At 47.2% G+C, this 19,269-nt stretch overlaps 3 protein-coding genes across 4 annotated transcripts in view; 1 reads left to right on the plus strand and 2 right to left on the minus strand.

The window, feature by feature from the left end:
* The first annotated feature begins 33 nt into the window (after positions 1-33).
* POP5 (POP5 homolog, ribonuclease P/MRP subunit) lies at positions 34-3,718 on the plus strand. 2 transcript variants are annotated; one of them, XM_015878280.2, is made up of 5 exons: positions 34-147; positions 218-360; positions 429-578; positions 698-781; positions 1,167-3,718. In XM_015878280.2, exons 1-5 carry the CDS (start codon positions 128-130, stop codon positions 1,301-1,303), a joined length of 534 nt encoding a protein of 177 aa, XP_015733766.1. In that variant the 5' UTR covers positions 34-127; the 3' UTR covers positions 1,304-3,718. The 2 variants fall into 2 exon arrangements, with proteins under 2 accessions (XP_015733766.1, XP_015733767.1); XM_015878281.2 differs by having other exon boundaries at positions 1,194-3,718.
* RNF10 (ring finger protein 10) lies at positions 1,978-18,141 on the minus strand. The gene is made up of 17 exons (XM_015878277.2): positions 17,559-18,141; positions 13,713-13,909; positions 12,492-12,691; positions 11,729-11,819; positions 10,529-10,713; positions 10,316-10,452; positions 8,592-8,752; positions 7,943-8,071; positions 7,532-7,790; positions 7,187-7,320; positions 6,566-6,683; positions 6,140-6,241; positions 5,551-5,685; positions 4,807-4,904; positions 4,544-4,604; positions 4,240-4,398; positions 1,978-3,971 (listed from the first exon to the last, which is right to left on the minus strand). Exons 1-17 carry the CDS (start codon positions 17,719-17,721, stop codon positions 3,895-3,897), a joined length of 2,406 nt encoding a protein of 801 aa, XP_015733763.1. The 5' UTR covers positions 17,722-18,141; the 3' UTR covers positions 1,978-3,894.
* A 341-nt stretch (positions 18,142-18,482) lies between these two features.
* The window catches only part of LOC107321366 (dynein light chain 1, cytoplasmic-like), a 1,481-nt gene continuing 694 nt past the window's right edge, over positions 18,483-19,269 (minus strand). The window contains exon 2 of the mRNA XM_015878189.2: positions 18,483-18,813. Within this exon, the coding sequence (XP_015733675.2) occupies positions 18,676-18,813 (138 nt within the window). The 3' untranslated portion in view covers positions 18,483-18,675. The remainder of the gene's footprint in view (positions 18,814-19,269) is intronic.

Below are 19,269 nucleotides of genomic sequence, written 5' to 3' on the forward strand. Positions count from 1 at the left end.
GCGGAGCCGCGCGTGCTGAGCGGGACGGGAAGTCCCGCCTCCTTCCCCGCCCCATTGGCCGCGCTGAGCGCAGGCCGCTCGCTCATTGGCTGGGAGCAGCATCCCCGCGGAAGGGCCGGTTGGCGGCATGGTGCGCTTCAAGAACAGGTGAGTTGTGAGGCTGCTCCTCGCGGTGAGGCGGCTCCGTCCCGTTACCGGCATCGCCCGCCGCCCGCAGGTACGTGCTGTGCGAGCTGCTCTCCGACGACCCGCGCTGCCGCCGCTGCATCGAGGATCGCGCTGTGGGACTGGCCGTCAGGGACGCCATCGTTAGGGCGCACGGCGACTACGGGCTGGGCTGCTGCTGCGTGTCGTTCACAGGTAGCGGGGCGGGGCGCGGGGTGGGGCGGGGCGGGATGCGGGCGGTAACGGGCGCGGTGTGTCCGCAGTGAAATACCTGAACGCCTACACCGGCACCGTGCTGCTGCGCTGCAGGAAGCCATGCCGGCCGCTGCTCTGCGCCGCGCTGCCGCTCGTGCGACACCTGGAGAGCCGCGGGCAGCGCTTCCACTGCGCGCTGCGCACCCTGCACGTGGGAGGTGAGGGCGGAACCGGGACCGAACCGGGACCGAACCGGCACCTGCACTAATGGAGGCGGTGCCCGATGCGCTCGTTGGGTGCGGGTGGTTCCGAGGGCTGTTACGTGCCGCTCCTGCAGGGACCATCAGAACCTGCCAGAAGTTTCTGATCCAATACAACAGGCGGCAGCTGCACCTGCTGCTGCGGAACTGCGCCAATGAAGGTGAGTTGTGCCGGCCGGCTCCGCTCATAGGGCTGCAGCACAATGACTGTGTGTGCTTTGCACAGGGCACAGTGACTGTGTGTGCTTTGCACAGGGCACAGTGACTGTGTGTGCTTTGCACAGGGCACAGTGACTGCGTGTGCTTTGCACAGGGCACAGTGACTGTGTGTGCTTTGCAAGCCACAATAACTGTGGTTGCTTTTGCACAGGCACAGTGACTGCGTGTGCTTTGCACAAGGGCACACGCTGGATGTGTGCTCGCTTGCACAGGCACAGTGACGTGTGGTGCTTTGCAGCAGGGCACAGTGGACTGTGGTGCTTTGACAGGGCACACCTGAGCTGTGTGCTTTGCACAGGGCACACTGACTGTGTGTGCTTTGCACAGGGCACAATGACTGTGTGTGCTTTGCAGAGGAGAGGCGCAGGGTGCAGCAGGCCGTGATGAGCTGCTCCATCACAGAGGAGCAGGCACAGAGTGGGGATGAGGAGGAGGAGGAGGAGGATGGCACAGAGACGGACTGAGCAGCACCTGCTCACCTTTGTTCTGCATCGACCATCTTACTGTGTTCAGTAAAGCAAGTAAAGGTGCTTTTCATGTCCCTGCATGGACTTCATTTCTCTCTTCCAAATGTTCTTAAATAAAATGCATTCAAATAAACCACAAAAGATTACACTGCAGTAGGTTTTTCGCCTCTTTTATTCCAGGATTCAAACCTTTGACTGCTCCTAAGGAGCAGAGAAGCTCAATGTGATCTTCATGCTGAGGTAGAACTGAGCTTTAGGCAGTTGTATGGGAAAGAAATGGAGTTATGCTCCTTCAGTACAGAGAGCAGGAACTTCAGTTTTTGACCTTATTTTCCAGGGCACCTGTTCTTCATGGGGCTGTCTGGTGCTTCAGGTCACAAAAGCACCGATTGTCTACATGGGAGCATAGATTACAGCAAACACAACATGGAACTACATGGCTCAGCTCCATCCAACCCCTTTTAAAACTCATAGGTACAATTACTGCTTAGGTATTTATTAAGGTTACACCAATCAGTTACAGGAAGGTAGCACTGCTGCTCACAGCTCTTGAATCCATGGGAAAACAAGACGCAACTTGAAGGTCTGCCCTTTGGAGACCACTCAAGTAGATACTCCTGTTCCATAGCTTAAAATGACACAAGTAGAAAACAATCGCACTGTGAACGCAGTTAACTGCATACTTCAATTTATTTCATGACTTTTTTCTGTGCCCTCACCAGTTTTCCTGTGTGCATTCGAAGCATTAACAACAAGCTGTGCACCACTCCTGGGCGCTCTGGTTCTTTGTATTCCCTTGGCAAGCTCTGCTCTCCCTCAAGTGTAGTTAGTTGTGACCAAGTGTGAAATTAAGCTGCTTTCAAAGAATGTTTTGCAAGTGTTTCCTCTGTTCTCCTATCACAACAGAAACGTTCCTGACCTCCCCAGTCTCCCCCCCTTTCTGTCTCCCAGCTGCAGACTGGTTTATGCTCTTTGGTACTTGGGTGCCTTCAGGAAGCACCTGTAGAAGGAGCCTCTTGTTTTGACATGAAGCACCGATATGCTGACAGCCTTTTTAGGGAGGGATAAAAGCAATGAGTGTATCAGTGTGAGGATGGCTAACAACAGGAGTCTCAACTCCACGACTTCCTTGCTCAAACTGGTCACAGTGCAGAAGGGAGGGGGGGCATGGATTGCTTCTTAATGGAAGCATAAGCTTTTCAAACACCATGTGAATGCACTTCTTGGTACAGGTGGGGCTGAATGTAACAGAAGATACCTGTCACTCTTGCCCTATGTTACATGGTACTTCATACCAGCTTCCTGAAGGGAACCCATAGCATGAGTAGGATGCTAAATTTGCACGTGTTACCAAAAGTGGCATGATACTGTGGTGGTACAAACATTATAGCTCAAAAAAGTCTGCAGTATTGTAAGTGTGCGCATGTGATTTATTGCAACTGGTGGCCTTGACTGGTACATTACACCTACAGTTCATTTTATTTAACAAAATCCACACCACTTAACTCATTAGCTTCAAATCAAACCACAAGCAGTGCAGAATGCAACCACCCAAAGAAAGAGGGAAGAAGGGTCCAGAAGAGGCATATTTATAGCCCGAGGTGCTTACTGCAGATCAGCTCACAGCACAGAACCAAGCAGATACAGGACTTTATCCCAGTGCAAGAGATCCATGTTTCTTGCTGGGGGATACAGTGCCTATACACTCCAACTATTAGTTCCTCCAATTCAAGAGCAGCCAGTGTCAAAATATAGTTCACCTATTTACCGGGAGCCCGAGGGTGGAGTGTTTACTCGGGATGATCATCAGGTTACAAGGAATTTGTCAGCCATGGTTGGCTAAAGGAAAAAAAAGAATTAGCAGCCTCATTTAACCCACATTAAAGCAGAGTTAAACAACCGAGACAAGCCAGGAGTTCCTTCTACCACTAGTGCCAGTACGCATTCTGAAATACACAATTTCAGCAACAGTCACTTCAAAACCAGGTAGCCAAGTTCTGCTTTACACTCAACTCGACTTTAAGCCTTTCAAAGCCAGGAGAACAGAAGGAATTCTTGCTTTTTAGAAAAAGAACAGATAGCAGCTAACACTTCAAAGCCAGAAAGCTCTTTTGCCCCAGTGCAGAGGAAACCAGTTTCTGAAGAAAGCAGTTTAACAGCTTTACTGAAACAGCACTCGCAATCAGACAGACTGCTGTCTGTGTGTTCCCAGGGGAAATAAAAGCTCTGACTCTTCACATAGGCAATACTGCAGTGCTTTGGCAGTACCATACAGATGTAAAATGCTTTTATACTGCTTACTAGGCCAAAAGAACTGACGTGGTACAGACCAGAAGCCTTGGCTGAATGGTCTCTGTTTTTTTTCTTTCAAAACTTCGTTTCAATATAAATCAATTTGGTAAGCTGGAATAATTAAAAAAAAAAAAATAATCTCCAACATATACTGTCATGGTTTCCTCCTGAACCCCCTATAGAAGCCCCGGAAAAACAAGTTTAGTCTGTTCAAATTTAAATACTTAAACTATAGCAGCAAAACAAAGCAAAATGAAAAGAAAACCAGGAGAGGAAACTTCTCTTGAACAGCAGAATCACTTCGTGTGAACAACAGAGGTGCTGAACAGCAGCTTCTGCTTCTGTTTCTTTCTTTTCTTCCCTCCTTTTTCCTCTGTGAAGAATTGAAAAGATACTGTCATTCTTCTTGTGGAACAGGAATATCACACAAGAAACCAGTGCAAACTGGAGATCTTTTGAGCTCCCTCTAAGATAACTGCTTTAAGCTACCAGAAGCCCTAACTGAATGGTTCATAAACCACAACCTGATACTTTTTGGACCTGCTTTGCAGCCAGTTGTTGATCCCCAAAATTGCTTCTCTTACTTCTCCCAGAAGGAGAAATGTCATTTTTTCCTACTTCAGCATTTCTCCCCTCCTCACCTGATAAATGATCAGCTGTGGACGGTTTGTCCAGTTTCAGGAGGGCCGCCTCAATAGCTTGGCTGAAGGAATTCTGGAAGCTGGGCACAGGTACGCGGTCAGAGCTGTCACTTTCTCCATCACTCTCCACTGGCACAGGGAGTGCCAGGGTGTTCTCATCTGAAAGAAAGGAAAAGGACATGTAAGACTTTCACAGTGCAAAAGCCTTTCCCCCACTCCAGATGTTTCTTGTTAAGCTACAAAATTTCTTTAATATTTAGATGCTCAGAAAAGAACCCAATGTAGTAATACTAAGTCTTCTTACCCTTTGTCTTTGGAGCAGGTTTGGGCCACGTTTCAGGTTTTGCCTTTCCAACTCTCAACATCTATCAAAGAAGTTGTAAGATCCAATTAAGTCCTATGCATCAGAACTATCCTGCATATGCCCCAAGAAAACCCAGGAACCCACCCAGCCCCCAAGCCCTACATCTTGTCCGTCAGATTTGTCCCACATTGGGATTGTGTTTTCAGACTCATCCGCTAAGACACAAGTAATTCTGACAAGATTTACTCTACAACATCTCTTACCTGGGCAAAGGATGGGAATGGAGACTCTTCTTCTAAACTCCCACAGAGTGACGGGCTGGCCTGGCTGGCAGCAGGAGAAAATGGAGTTGGAATAGAATCTACCGAGAAAAGAAGTGGTTAAAGCCAGGTGCATTTTGGCAGAGCTCTTAAGTACGAAACAGAAATAAAAGGATTTTATTATCTTCTGTTTTATCTCACTGGTTCCATCCATTAATCACACAGTGGGAAGTTTTAAATTTGCTCAATATTTAGATAAAAGATTGTGGGGTGTTTTTTGTTTTATTTCATTTATGAGGTGTTTTTTTTTGTTCACTTTACTTTCTATTTAATGTTTTTTAAGAACTGCAAGATGCAACATTCAGAGATGCATCACCAGACAACAAATGGAGTGTTTATCAGTTATGTTTTGCTACATCATGGGGGAAGACGGAGAGAGAAGAAATGCCAGCAGAGTATTCCCGACACACATGCATTTCTACCATTCCCCAACTCTGTCCCCTTTTGGCTCTTCTGAATCAACAAAGATTTAAAAGCTGCAGTAATAACAGCACAGATATAATCGTCACTACAGCAGAGCCAGTAAAAAGCAAATCCCTTAGCAGCGTTACTCTTCTGAGCATCATCTTTTAGGCAATCCAGGATAGCAGTCACTGGTCAGTATCAAGAAACATTAGCTTGACCTGAGCAGCAGATCCCCAGCGAACGACCGAGAGCTGGATGAAGCAAGTCTTTCCAGATGCTCACCTGTCTGAAACACGGGGCTTCTGCCAAGAGGAGACGGACAGAAGCTCTGATGATCAGTGCTGGTATTTTCTCCATGGCAAGAAGTAAAGGCAGGGAACTGCTGCAGATTCTCTAAAGCAATATGGACTTCTGGATCTAGAAAGAGTTTTTGAATTAAAGTAGTACATAATGTGGGGGAAGACTGTCGAGCAGGTTGTTTCAGGATGCTTGTAGGTGCCAACTCAGAATTTTTCTTTCCATCCTTTATTTTACGATCTGTGCTGCTGGATGGAAGCAGCCTCCAGGCTTTCTTTTTTCCCCCCTTCTTCTACACTTTCTACCCTATACTACAAAAACAGAAATCAAGATTCCTGAGAGCTGGATGGAGATGGTTGTGCCCTCCAACACCCTCTCTCTAGTAATGCACAAGTATGCAGGAACTGAATACATACTGAACAACATTTAGCACCCTAAAACACCTTCTCACTTGGAACCATTTCTAAGTACACACTACAAACTAAGGGCCTTACAGTTCATCCTGCAGCTCAAGAAATCAGCTCAGCACTGAAGAAGGCTGTGAACCCACCAGTTACATTCAAGCAAAACTTACATTTGCCCTGTTTCTTGTTTTCTTCTATCTCAATTCTGCGTTCACGACGCCGTTCATCACGAGCTTTCTTCTGCCGCAGGCGCTTCCTCTTTTCAATGTCATCTAGGAGCAACACACAGCATTGGATATAAAAGAACCACACCAATGCTTTGGCAATGTTTCCTCCAGCTTTGTAAACAATGCGTTCAGTTATAACACATTAGTAACAAGACACGCTTACAAAGTACATATGCTCTTACAAGCAGTCAAGCCCTTTTACTCTTTGTATAATTGTTGTCACAGCAGCAAGTAAAGGTTGTTCTGTCTAGCAGTCAGCAGCCAGTCGATGCAAGAGGAATAAAACTGCTATTTTTGTAATTTTTTCTGCTATTAAGGGATAGGAATGATTCCCTCCTCACTGAGATTTTTAGAAAGGTAAGCACCAACCTGAGAACAACTCTAAGGTCTCCTTAGAGATGACGGGTGGCTTCAGAGCCAGTTCACAAATGCTGAACTCACAAGTGAGGGGCAAGTGACAGAGGTAACGATGACGCTGTCTTATATCCTGATTTAAAAAAAAAAAAAGGCAGATATGTAATTGCAAAATCTAGAGACTGCCATACTGATGAACAACAGTGGAGACTGAATGCTCATCCTTCTTCAAATCAAATGGGGGAAAAAAAGCGGCATAGCAATACAGTAATGGCTTCATGAACTACAAAAATGTGAATGACGCCTTGGGTCACAACCAAATACTCCAAAATCTCCAACAGCTGTATCACAGCCATACCTGGATGAAGTTATTCCAGACTTTTTATTTTTAAGATAGCTTTAAGAACAAACCAACATCAAGCTTGCAACTCTCCTACTCCTAAACTTTTTACCTTCTAGAAGAAAGCAAGCCAAACAGCAGCCAGTGCATCAAAAACAACTTAAAGTATTGCAGCTTACACAGATGCCTTTTACAGATTAGCATGCCCATCCATTTACTTCATGTTACCAAAGAGAAACATCTCACCTATCAGCTATAAAGATCAGACTACCAAAATGTGGAAGTAAAATAGCTACCTCCGTCATTGAGTATCCAGCTATCTCCACTACAGCTGCAGTTATCTTCTCTGGACTCTTCTCCAAGCTGCCATACTCACGAACGAGGCACCGAACGTTCACGGGGTGAAGGTACATACATTGTCCATCCTCCGCTGTAACATAAGACACCACCAGTTGTTCTTTGCCTGTTAATTTTTAACAGCCTTCTCCCCACCTCAGTCCATTCAACCATAATGAAAACAAAGTTATTTTCTAAGGATGAGGGAGTTTTACTTTTCAGAGTTCAGCTGAACCTAACAAAGTGACAAGTGTCCCAAAGGGGGCATCTCTGCCCCCAAGACTCCAGGATTTCATTGCACTGACCTTGATAGAAATAGTAAAAAGGAGAGCTGTTAAGATGTCCGCTGCTAATTGTTTCTTTAGACTCCTGGTAGCTTGTTTCAGCTGGATTTGATTCTCCTCTTGTGTTTTCTTCAGGCTCCCCTATATTATCCACCTCATGTATTTCCTCTTCATCCAACACTGCCTCTTCTGACTCAACAGGAGGCAAAAATGAATTTGCTACATCAGAGCATGGCTCCACAAGCTCCTCGTCAAACGCAGAGAGATACTCCACATCACACTAATACAGAAGAGAGCACACAGTTAGAACCACATCACCTCCTTCAAAAGATCATCACCACCTCAAAAATCTTCTGTACCAGCTCACCCTGCATTGTGGTGTCAGTGGTAAAATTAAATATTAAGATCTGTCTGAACAGAACTGTCACTCACCTTTTTCTCTTGGGAAACTGCAGGCTCCATTGGCTTGGAGCTGTCTAGGACCAATTCTTCCACAGCTGCACTAATTCCAGCAATGCCACTGTTTTTATCTCGGTCAGCAGAGAGCGCTGCTTCTCGCTCCTGCAGGTCATCCAAAGAGAAGAAGTTTCAGTTTCCTATCTTAGCCAGGAGACTGTCACCATAATTATTTTCAGCCCTGGCCTATATGCAGTTTTCAAAGATCTATAATTTATCTGTGATAAAGACTGACCACTGGAAAGAGGCACCCTCCCACTGCAGGGCACCTGAAGGCTTTGAAAAAGAATATTCTACAGGTTTGCTCATGTTTGTAGCACAGAATTTATCCCAAAAATCACTGGAATTCCTTTGAGAGCAAAACCCTTCCACATTTTTTGAAGGAATCCCACTTAGTGAAACGCATTCTGTTATCATGTGAAGGTATCACACCAGGTACCTGGAGGAGCACAAAGGCTACAGTCTCCTCCAAAACTTTACTGCTACTCTAGCAGCAAGCATTACCACTTTGATAGCACATACATCACAGAGACCAGAATAATCACAGCCACTTCAGTGGCAGAACATAAATGCTCAGCATACTGCTAAAAATTAAGTTACTAAAAACATCCAGAGAGGCTCTCACCTTCAGCTCTTGGATGGCTGCCTCAATGAAGCATGCCTCAGGAGTATGTTTTTCCTCCTCATACTGCTTCAGTAATGCTGCTTTCTCCTCCAGAATCACCAGCTGCAAGACCTGTTCCCTGGATGCCAGGAGCAGCTTTGAATACTGGCTGTGCTGGTCATCTAACAGAAGGAGCACAAACAGAATCTTAATGTAGAGGCACAAGTTTGAATTGGCATAGGGAGCTACAATTTCTTTTGAAGTTTCACTGCTGCTCAATTCTGTGAGTTAAACCACTGTGAAGTGGACAATATTTAGAATGCATTTGATACAAACTCTGCATATTACTGTTATATTACTGATGGCACAAGCTGGTGCCAAATGCTTGCCCTGCTACGTGGATCTCTTCCACAACAGTTTATCTGCCATTTTCAACCTGCCAATTAACAACCTATTTGCTTAGCATCAAAAAAATTACATCCAAGCTTCTTTTCTGTGCAAGTATCGGCCCTGTAAAGCCCACAGTGGTCAAAGCCTCCTGAAAATCCAGTCTGCAGCTTCTTTCTCTTTCCTGCATACTCAGAGACACTGCAACTGTTTTGTCTCAAACAAGTTCATAATCCCTTATATACTCAAAACCCATACAGACTATTAATAGCCTACTAATAATTAGTCTAATAACAATTAGTCTGATATATTTTTTTAATTTATTATTATTTTTTACAGCAAGCACAGCAGAAACAGTAGATAAAACTAAAGAAGCTCAGCAAAATGTAGCCATCTCGTTAGTAAAGTGCTTAATGATACGCTTTACAGCAGGAACAGCACCACGTACTGGTACAGTCTGTATTCTCTGCTTCCTAACTTCCAACTTCTGCACTTCTTTGCCTACAGAACACCCCATTAATGCTGAACTTTTGGGGTTCGGAACGATCTCAAATGCAAGACTGGATTTTTATAGAAGCATTTGTTCTTTTGTAAGAGGATTTAAAGTCCTCTACTTTCAAAGGTGAGGGAAATGTAAGCATGCATTCTGCATATTTGGATACACTCCACAGGCTGCAAAGCTTGACTTTTTACAGAGAGCTTAAACTCATGCAGCTTTGCACAAATGCAGCTGCAAAACTAAGTGAGCCGATACAGCCCACCAAACAGCAATGTTAAGTAAAATCGTGTCTTTAACCAAAGAATTTTCACAATGTTAGCAAACAGGATGATGCATTAATAATGTATTACTCAAGAGGAAAAAACTGAAGAAGTCAGGCAACCGATGTTTGGAGTAAGTTTGCAAGAATTTTGACTATTTCCCCAAATTGTTTGCAGATCTTAGCGGATAAGCAAAGATGGTGAAAACCTTGTTGAAAAATACATCCGTGAAACAATTCAGACACGGAGACTAAGCTGTAGAATGAGGAGCCAGAAAGCAAAGTTAAGGCCACCAAAAAGCCAAAGCAGTGAGTGACACTAGTGACTGAAGTACAAAATGCACAAACTAACAACCAAAATGCAGGAAGCCTGTAGTGCTTGAAGGAAAGCAGAACACAGCTTAAAGTCTTACAAAAAGTCAAGTGTGAGTAGAAGGATAATTAAGATGTGATCATTATGGTTTTCAGATGCTAAAATGCAAGCTTTGCAGTCTGAATTACTGCGAGATGGCAGCATGGAGCTTCCATGGGAAATGTTCTCTAGCAAGCCCTAGGCACAGTCCAGACCAGGATGCCAGCCAGCAGGACCAATACACTCACCTCCAACATAAACAGGCTGCACCACATTCATCCACTGAGATTTGGGCAGTGCTATCAGAACACCTTTCTCTCTTCTCATCAGTTGCATCGTAATGACGTCACCAATTGCATACTGACGTGTTGCCATAGCTACAACACTGCAATGCAAGGACAAGGTTAGCAGGGTAAAATCGACATTTCAAAAGACTTATCAATTTATAAATGTCATCTCACCTCTTGAGATCCTTCTTGTGAACCGAGCCATAACAGATAGGACATTTACTCCAGGTCTTTTCACTCAGGGAGAGATAATGAAGGATGCATGCCCAACAGAAGATATGCCCACAGCGGGTGATCTTCGCTGCTGTAGGTGGGTACAGACAGATTGGGCAAGAGGGCACTTCATGGCTACAGATTCGCTGAAATGGCACATGAGAACAGTACGAGTTATAGGCTTGGAAATCACTCTGTAGCACAGAAACAAAACCACCCATAAGATCTACTCTAACATGTTAGTTTTCCAGCTCTTTAGGTTCTGCTTATTTATCAAGAAATTAAGTACGCTGTGAACTAAGCAGTCTATACATGCAATACCCTCAAAGTCATTCATCTGGCATTTTTACTCTAATAACGTTAAAAAAGCAACTCTTCTCATGTTTTCCCTCATTTGCCATCTCTTAAGAGTTAGCAACATCATCATCATCTGAATTCAGACCCAGAGAAGATAGCAAATGAATTATGTTACCTCACACCAGCATGTGTCTTAACTGTTTAACTCAGAGACTGAACTTACCCATTTCCATGAACACACTGGTTCAGTCAAATGTTCTCTTAGCACCTGCATTTTGCAGGGACAAGTCAGCCATGCAAGCACCTTATTTTTCAGATCTCTCAGGGTCACGCAGCAGTAAATAAACATACCTTCCCATCAGCTACACAATACAGCACAACTGATCTTTGCAGACCGTAAGTTTCTACTTGAGGCAACCTATAGTTATGGCCATAGTTATCAGGAGATTTTCCACTTTGTTGCTAGGCAAGATGGGCCATGTATGCACATGACAATTCTTCAAAATTCTACACTCCAGTCCTCTTTCATGGACTCATGCCCAAGTTTTCTGTTAATATCTCGATCACAAGGACTGAGTCTATAGAATGTCAGATACTATTTTTGATGTGCTTCCATCTGCAAAAGCAAGAAGAAGCTGCTAATTTTCCTAATAGATTTTAGCACTTCTCTTTTCCTGTCAAAGTACTTCATAACATATTCCATGACAGATCTTCCCCAGTATTGTGGGAGTGACAGAAGCGGCCTCAAGCTCAGAAACAGCTGAGTTTTATGTAACAACACAAAGAAACAGTTAAAAACAGGTTGAGTTTCTTAATAAAGGGAGAGCCGGGGGGGGGGGGGGGGGGGGGGGGGTCACAACTGACCACTTGCTCCACAAAGTCCCAGTTGACCAAGGTATCTGGATCAGCAAAGTGGACTGTGTAGTCCTGTTCTTCAGAGACAACAAACTGGCAGCTGGGGAAAGGCAAAGAGACAGGTGATCTACTCAGTTGTTTCTAAGAACTCCTTGAGAACTACCCCATAGGATTCTCAAAGCTTCTTCTTTGCCCAGCAGAAGATTGCTGGACACAGCTGCTAACCTCTACCAAGAAAAAACAAAGTTCAGTTCACAATCAGACTCCCAGAATACAGGTATGTCTAACTGCAGTTAGAAATAGCATCACAGAGTGTGCAAAGTAGAGTGCTTTTCCAAAAAAAAACATAAGAAACAGAGTCAGGGCCTTTGCTTCTGGGACTTACAAATTCAGATTAGTTTTGATTCACTAATTGCCATCCTTACCATCTGAAGACATTGACTTTTGGAAGAAAGGATCATCTTCCTTAAGGAAACTACATAGGTCTTCCCAAATGGAGTGTCATATTCTACTAACGATGCTAGAAGATTATGGTGGAAGGCTAACAGGTTTGTGTCTAAAAGACTCAATTAGATACCCTGTCAATAGGCAAAGAAGGAAACTTGATGTATTTTTATATCTTCCAAGTACGGTCACGACCACTAAAAATAGAGGTAATTTCACCCTGAGGAGTCAATACAAGTATGCGTGGTCAGACAGCTCCCTGGCTCCTCATCCCTCACAGCTTACTGCCTCTGTAGAAGTTTAACAGCCCTGCAAGTCTTCCACTCACTTGGCCTGTAGGAAGAGCTCCTTGTTGAAAGGCTTATGTCCCCACTTGTTCCTTTTCCCCCAGTTGCCATGTCCATTCCCGTCAAAATGGCCAGTCTGGCCACGGGGCTCAAAAGTGAAGTTCAGCAAGTGGTTCAGATTAATCTTCTTGGGTCCAGAGAACTGGGCAGGACTGAACTCTGCCCGTTGAGCCTCTGCTACCTAAGAGACAACAGCATTTATTAGACCCTGCCAGAATTTACTGCAAAAGCATCAGCACAAGTCAATATCCAGGCTCCATCAATGATTAAGTACAGAACATGCAGCATTCACTCACTTACCTTCTCCCATTCCTGTTGTGCAAATCAAGCACTGCAGCATAAGAAGTGCATGAGAATCTGAAAGTTAGAACTGATGGGCCTTACCCCACACTGATCAAATGGAGGAGAGCATAAAATCAGCCTACGAGACGAAAAGTAAAAGCCAGCAACACCCAACAGCCAAGGTTAATAACAGACGGAAATTGTTCAGATCCTCACAGTATTCTTTCAGACATCCAGCAACACAAGTTTGATTCCTATTTACACAGACCATATTTGTTTTTGTTAGTTTTCATATAACAAAGAAGAGAATGGGAATTGAAGAGACAGCCAATGCGTTTTGACAGAGTTAGCACTTTAGGCAAAGGAGCATTGCTCATCTACTAATACTGACAAATCAGTGTCTTCTGTATCAATGGAAAACCACCAGTACTCTACAGTTTTTACACCCACATCACCATAAGAAGCCTCAGTCTGGTTTTACTACATCTTGCTGTCACCAAGGTTAATTTAATTACTTTCCCAATGATGCTACCATGTGCAAATACATACACTCAAGTGGCTAGACACGATCATCTCAGACCTTTAAAAGCTAGAAATTGTTATCACTAGGTATTTTCATGAAGGACCTTTGCTTCATGAGATATGTACATGTCCTGCCTAGGTACCCATTCCTCAGATGACAATTTCACTAGTTTTGCTGTTCTTTTTATTGTTAGTCCCTCAGAGCAGACAGCACTCCTCTTCTGTTGTTGAGTGGGAGCAGAACAACCTTGCAATCTGGCATCACACCGATGTGAACACCTCTTATTGCTCCTTCCCTTCCAACCCAGGAGCTGAACACAGAAGACCTATCTATGCAGGTCAGTGATCTTCTCGTTCCAATAAAGAAGGTCTTGGAGTTAACGTGTTACAATTCTCACCTCATCTCGTCTTCCACCATTACTAGAGCTAAAAAGTTTGCCACCTCCACCGCCCCTCTGAGGGGGCATCTTGTTAAAAGCTTTGCTTTTCTGTGAATTGGAGCGACGGGACTGGCTGGAAAAGTTCTCATTTTTGGAATATGAAGTTTCTCTTTTCCGACTGTAGCGTTGTTTGGATCCATTTGTATTCTTTCCATCTGAAAGAAAACAACAACATAAGGATCAGCTGTAGCCCCAGCAGCCGCAGCCCATAGGCAGCACCAAGTTCCCCCCATTGAGCAACGCTCAGAAGGAAGGCACAGGTCAACAACCTGGTCAAAGAGTATAGGGAAGGATCGATCTCCTGTGATTCATCCTTTATTTGAGCAGTTTTCTTAGTTTTATTCATCAGCACATTCCCTGGTGCACTCAGTGATGAGCACCAATGCTGCGCTTCATGGCTCATGACAAGAGCTCACAGCAGCTGGGTCATTTTTCATTCAATTTCTGAATATTTTATATCTTCCCTTAAATAAATATCACTGCCTGCATCTGCCTTGAAGTCTCCCATTTTACAATACTCCATTGCCTTTTTTCACTCTGCTCCCAACTGACCTGTATTAAAAAATACCCTTTCCTTTCACAAGGCCAACAAACACCCATCAATGCTGAAGTACAAGGCCGACGCCTCGGCCTCTCAGTGCACATTCCCAATATCTGAGTAGAGAATCCACCACCCACACAACAAGGACGCTCTGCATTGCTGTGTGCTGAGCACACTGCTGACCACACTGCAAGGGAAACAAGCAAATCTCTGCAGGATTGAGGCTCACAAGAGCAGAACAATCATTCAGACTCCTGAGAGACATTTCCTATGCCTACAAGGCTGCTTCTTCAATGGTTCAAACTGAAGTCTAATGCTTCAGAGATGCCTCTAATAGTCTTAACCTAACACTGGAATTGCCTCAAACACTCAGCAGTCTGCTCTCCCACCACCTGCCATAAGCTGTAGTGGCAGAAGAGTTTTGCTGATCAACTTAGAAGCTGAACTCCCCAGGCTCAGCAGGTTCTTTGCACAACAGCCATCCTCAGGCTGCAGCTACTCAGCACCACACACACCTCATATGGCCACAACATCCAGCTCTGCTTTGTAAAATAATCCTATTAGTTTCTCCTTTCCCACTCTGTAGCCTGATAAATCTCATATGGCAGCAAACACATCACTGTAACTCACAACGGCACCACTCACACCAGCCCCTCAGTTCAGAATCAAACCAACCCTACCAGAACCACAGACACGTAACTCCAACACCTGCTCTGCCCCACAGCCACACGCAGGCTGTAAGGACACAGGTTTAGAGTTATCAGGGGAAAAAACACACCAGAAGCTGCCAAGTGCTCAGGGTGTAACCAGGCCTGGCGGCATGATTAGATAGACTTTTTTGGAGTGTTTGCAGGAAAGAGGCCATAATCAACACCCTTGAGCCTCTGATCAGAAATCAAGTGACCTCCTCTAGGTTTGGACAACTGCTTCAGTTGTTTACAGCAGAACTCACTGCTCCACAGCCCTCTGAAACCTGCAACTGCAGCCAATGCCACAGAAAGGAACATTCCTGTTTTGCCTACAGCAGCTTCACAACCCCCAATGGAGAAAAACAATCTCAAGAGATGTTCAGTCTGAAGTGGGTTTTCACATTTCTCTGCTAACAGAATTTCCTTCCCCTTGTCGTTTTAATCTCATCAGTCATCGTCAAGGGCACTAGTGTGTCAGCCAACTGGTTTACACACATTCCTGCCACACTGCATCACTCCAGACCGGCTCCCCTCCAAGCTCAGCGAGTCACAGCAACAGCTCTTATATTTTACAGGAGACTCCTCCCCACCTGTGACTCCTCGGGAAGGCCTTCACATTACAGCCCAACAACACTACAAACCTCATTTTATGGATCCCTTTTTCCCCTCCCAGAGTAATTAACCCCACAAGGATTCCCACCCGTCAAAGTGGCAAAGAAATAAGTCAGCAGTCAACCAAGAGTTTAAAATATGCATTTGTAAACTACAACACCTCTTTTTTTTTTCCATGCGAAACTAAGCAGAGCCATTCCTTCCAACCTCTACAGCAGGGCACATGCCAGAGCTCTGCTCTGTGTCACCCCTCCCTGCATTCCCTTCAGAGCCTCACAGAGCTCACTTCAAGCCACGCTGCAAGGGAATAGGAGCTCCTCCATGGTTTCAGGAATGTCCCTTCATCTCCTCAGCTGGACACAGCTGCATCAGGCAAGTGAGCAGCATGTAAAGGACAAGAGCTTGGCTGGACTTAAAGCCAGCGAGCACTGGTGTAAAAGCCACTTATGAAACAGGAGGTCAGCCTTCTGCAGAGGGTGTTTCAAAAGGAGGCACTGGAGTTTCAAAATACCTCCCATACAGTTCCTGACCCAGAAGAGAATTTGGGCAGGCAGCATCAGCTCACCACAGCCTGGCTGCTTCTGGGTGGATAAGGAACTTGAGAAAGAAATCCTGTGTGAGGAAGAGACGTCAGTGTCTGCTGTGAGACAACACAGGGAGAAAACACAGTCACTGCTCAACTCCACTGTGCTGTGTACACTCAGCCTGGGGCTGTTTGATCCCACCCAACTGGGGAACCTCCTCATTTTAGTTCTCAATTCACCCCAAGGAAGACACTCCGAAACATACATTAACTCCTGCTGAAGGAGTTGTTGCTGTTTGTTAAAAAACAACATCTATACAACTGAAAACAGAAAAACCCTACATACCCAAAGAAAACACAGGCTGCTCAGTGGAGCCTATCCAGTGTGAGATCAGTTAATACAGGTGAACAGCAGGCAGTACTCAGCCACCTGGAAACTGAATGCGTTTACAAGGTCTAAAAAGGAGCCAGCACCTTCAGGACATTTAATGCTGTGTGGGCTGCCTGAAGTATTTCAGCCCAAATAAACCAGTGAGGAAGGAAATATGGACAGCAAATTGGTGTTGAAGCAGCCTATAGGTGCACTCATACTTCTGGGACTACAACCACGCACTCTGAATGCTGCTGCCCCACTTCTACAATTGGAAGAAAATGAAGCGTTTGTCAGGAATGGGGCTTCTGATCAACCACAGAAGCCTGGGGGAGGTTCAGGTCGTACCTGCAGGAGAGGAAGCAGGAAGGCTCATCACCAACTGCTCTGTCAGCAGAACCAGCTGTGTGCAATGACAGCTGTGGCATTTTGATTACAACACCAGATACGCTGCAACATGTACTCTGACCTCTCCCAAAGAGGGTCAGCAGAGCACTCAGTAAGGGACAGCTTCAGGGGAGCAGAATCTCCCTAAGTGCAGCAGAAAGGCACCGGGGCTGAGTGCAGAACCAAGTCAGGGCTCCTTGACAGGCAGCAGCACCCGTGCGTTCCTAGTGCAAAACCAGAGCTCTGCCTCTCAAATACAAATATCAGCACAGACCATGGAATCATCGGGTTGGAAAAGACCTCTCAGATCCCCAGCACAGCCCACCATGCCCAGTGATTGTGTCCCTCAGTACCTCCATCTCCCCGGCTCTGGAACACCTGGCACAGTGACCTCACCACCCCCTGGCAATCTGAGCCAGTACCTCACAGTTCCTCAGAATACACTTTTTCTTAACACTCAACCCGAAATTGAACACAACCCTAAGGGAAGAAGGGTCTCCCTTGGGGGAGAATGAGGAGCCTACAGAGCCAGGAATGGGTCCGAGGAAGAAGGACAACCACAACCACAACCAGGCACTGAGCTGCACGCACGGCCCTGGGGTCCCTCTGCCCTCCCGATCCACAGATCCCCGCCGCAGCCCAAAGGCCTCGATGTTCCCCCCCCCCCGGTCCCGGCTCTTACCGCCTTTGGGCTTAGACTCCCCAGCTGCGGGCCCGGCCGATGCGGAGCGGGGCGGCTGCGCTTTGCTGCCGGCAGAGGAGCCGGGCGCACCGGGGCCGCAGGGGCCGCTCTTGTCCATGGCGGGGGCGGAGGAGGGGGGCGCGCCGGGCGGGCTGTGCAGCATCAACGGGCGGCCCGGCGGGAGAACGGCGGCCCTGGGCGGGGGGGCACGACGGGCGCTGGAGGAGCCGGCGGGGGCCCAGGCTCATGGCCCGCGAGGGGGACCGGCGGGGGCGGCGCAGCGCGGACTCGGCCTCCTTCATGGCGACATCTTCTCGGCGCTCCGCTCGAACCGGGGTTAGGCCGCGGAAGGCCGAGCCGGGCCTGCGGGGCTCCGGGCGACGACGGAAAGGGCTGCTGACGGAGCCCCGCGGGGCCCGGCTCTGCCTGCCGCCCGCGAGGTCGGCACCTCACCGGCACCCTACGGCTCCAAGGCGCCGCCCCGGCCCCGGCTCGGCCGCCGCCGCTGCCCCGTAATGGCGACGAGTCGCCCGCAGCGCCGCTGGGACCCGGATGGAGCCGGGCCCGGGCAGGGCGCGGGGCACGCCGGGAGATGTAGTGCGGGGCCGCGCGGAGCACGCCGGGAGTTGTAGTGCGCGGCAGCTACAGGCCGCAAAAGAGAAAAGAACGGGGGGGGATGGAGTGTGAGCAGAGCGAGGGGGAACGAGTCAACGGGCATCAACAGCACACGGTGATGGAGGGTAACGAGCTCGTACATAACGAGTCACACGTAACCATTGGGCTTAGGCTCCTTTTGGCTGCCCTGACTGATGTGTCACCGTTAGATCACAGCCCGGGCTGTGGGAAGCACCGGCTGGGGGTCAGATGAACACGGGGCACAAACAGCAGCACAAACAGCGCCAGAGAGAACAGCCAGCAACGAGATTTGAGAGGAACAACGACTTTATGGGGAGAGCAGCGGCTGAGGGAAGGAGGAGAACACAGCGACGGGCTGCTTTGTGTGTTTGCCCCAGGAACAACAAGAACATCACGCCATGCAGCAATGGCCGCACCCAGTGTGCTCAGCTGGCACGTGTGAGAGCTGCTGCACCATGGAGGGACGGGGCTGGACGCAGCTCTAGGAGGACTTGAAGAGCAGCAGAGCGACGTGGCCCAGGTACGCGAAGATGAAGTGGTTGGTCTCGTGTGTCACGCAGCTGGAGAAGTTCCTCCCCACCACGCAGTGCCACGTGGGGCTGTACCGCCTGTCGAACTCCTGCACACACACACACACACACACACACACACACACCATCCGATCAGTGCTGCCCCATGGCCACCTCTGCAGCGCGGGGATGGCGGTGTAACGCAATGGAGCAGCAGGACAGAGCCCAGCACACAGAATCACAGAATTGTGGGGGTTGGAACGGACCTCTAGAGATCATCGAGTCCAACCCCCCTGCCAAAGCAGGCTCCCTACACCATGTCACACAGGAAGGCGTCCAGGTGGGTCTTGAATATCTCCAGAGAAGGAGACTCTACCACTTCCCTGTGCAGCCTGTTCCAGTGCTCCATCACCCTCATTCGTGTGGAACTTCCTATGCTGTACTTTCATCCCATTACCCCTAGTCCTGTCCCCACACACTACTGAAAAGGGACCAGCCTCACCACTATGGCCCCCACACTTCAGGGATTTATAAACCTGGATCAAGTCCCCTCTCAGCCTTCTTTT

This window comes from Coturnix japonica, chromosome 15, assembly GCF_001577835.2.
Source record: "Coturnix japonica isolate 7356 chromosome 15, Coturnix japonica 2.1, whole genome shotgun sequence".
Lineage (NCBI taxonomy): Eukaryota > Metazoa > Chordata > Aves > Galliformes > Phasianidae > Coturnix > Coturnix japonica.

Bases quoted from the DNA above. Each gene is read 5' to 3' on its own strand.
- POP5 (XM_015878280.2), top strand. From the start codon at position 128: ATGGTGCGCTTCAAGAACAG. The intron at 148-217 runs GTGAGTTGTGAG...CGCCGCCCGCAG, and splicing joins ATGGTGCGCTTCAAGAACAG to GTACGTGCTGTGCGAGCTGC. The intron at 579-697 runs GTGAGGGCGGAA...CCGCTCCTGCAG, and splicing joins GCGCACCCTGCACGTGGGAG to GGACCATCAGAACCTGCCAG.
- RNF10 (XM_015878277.2), bottom strand. From the start codon at position 17,721: ATGCTGCACAGCCCGCCCGGCGCGCCCCCCTCCTCCGCCCCCGCCATG. The intron at 5,686-6,139 runs GTAAGTTTTGCT...AACTCTTTCTAG, and splicing joins AAACAAGAAACAGGGCAAAT to ATCCAGAAGTCCATATTGCT. The intron at 4,905-5,550 runs GTGAGCATCTGG...TTTTCTCGGTAG, and splicing joins AAGCCCCGTGTTTCAGACAG to ATTCTATTCCAACTCCATTT.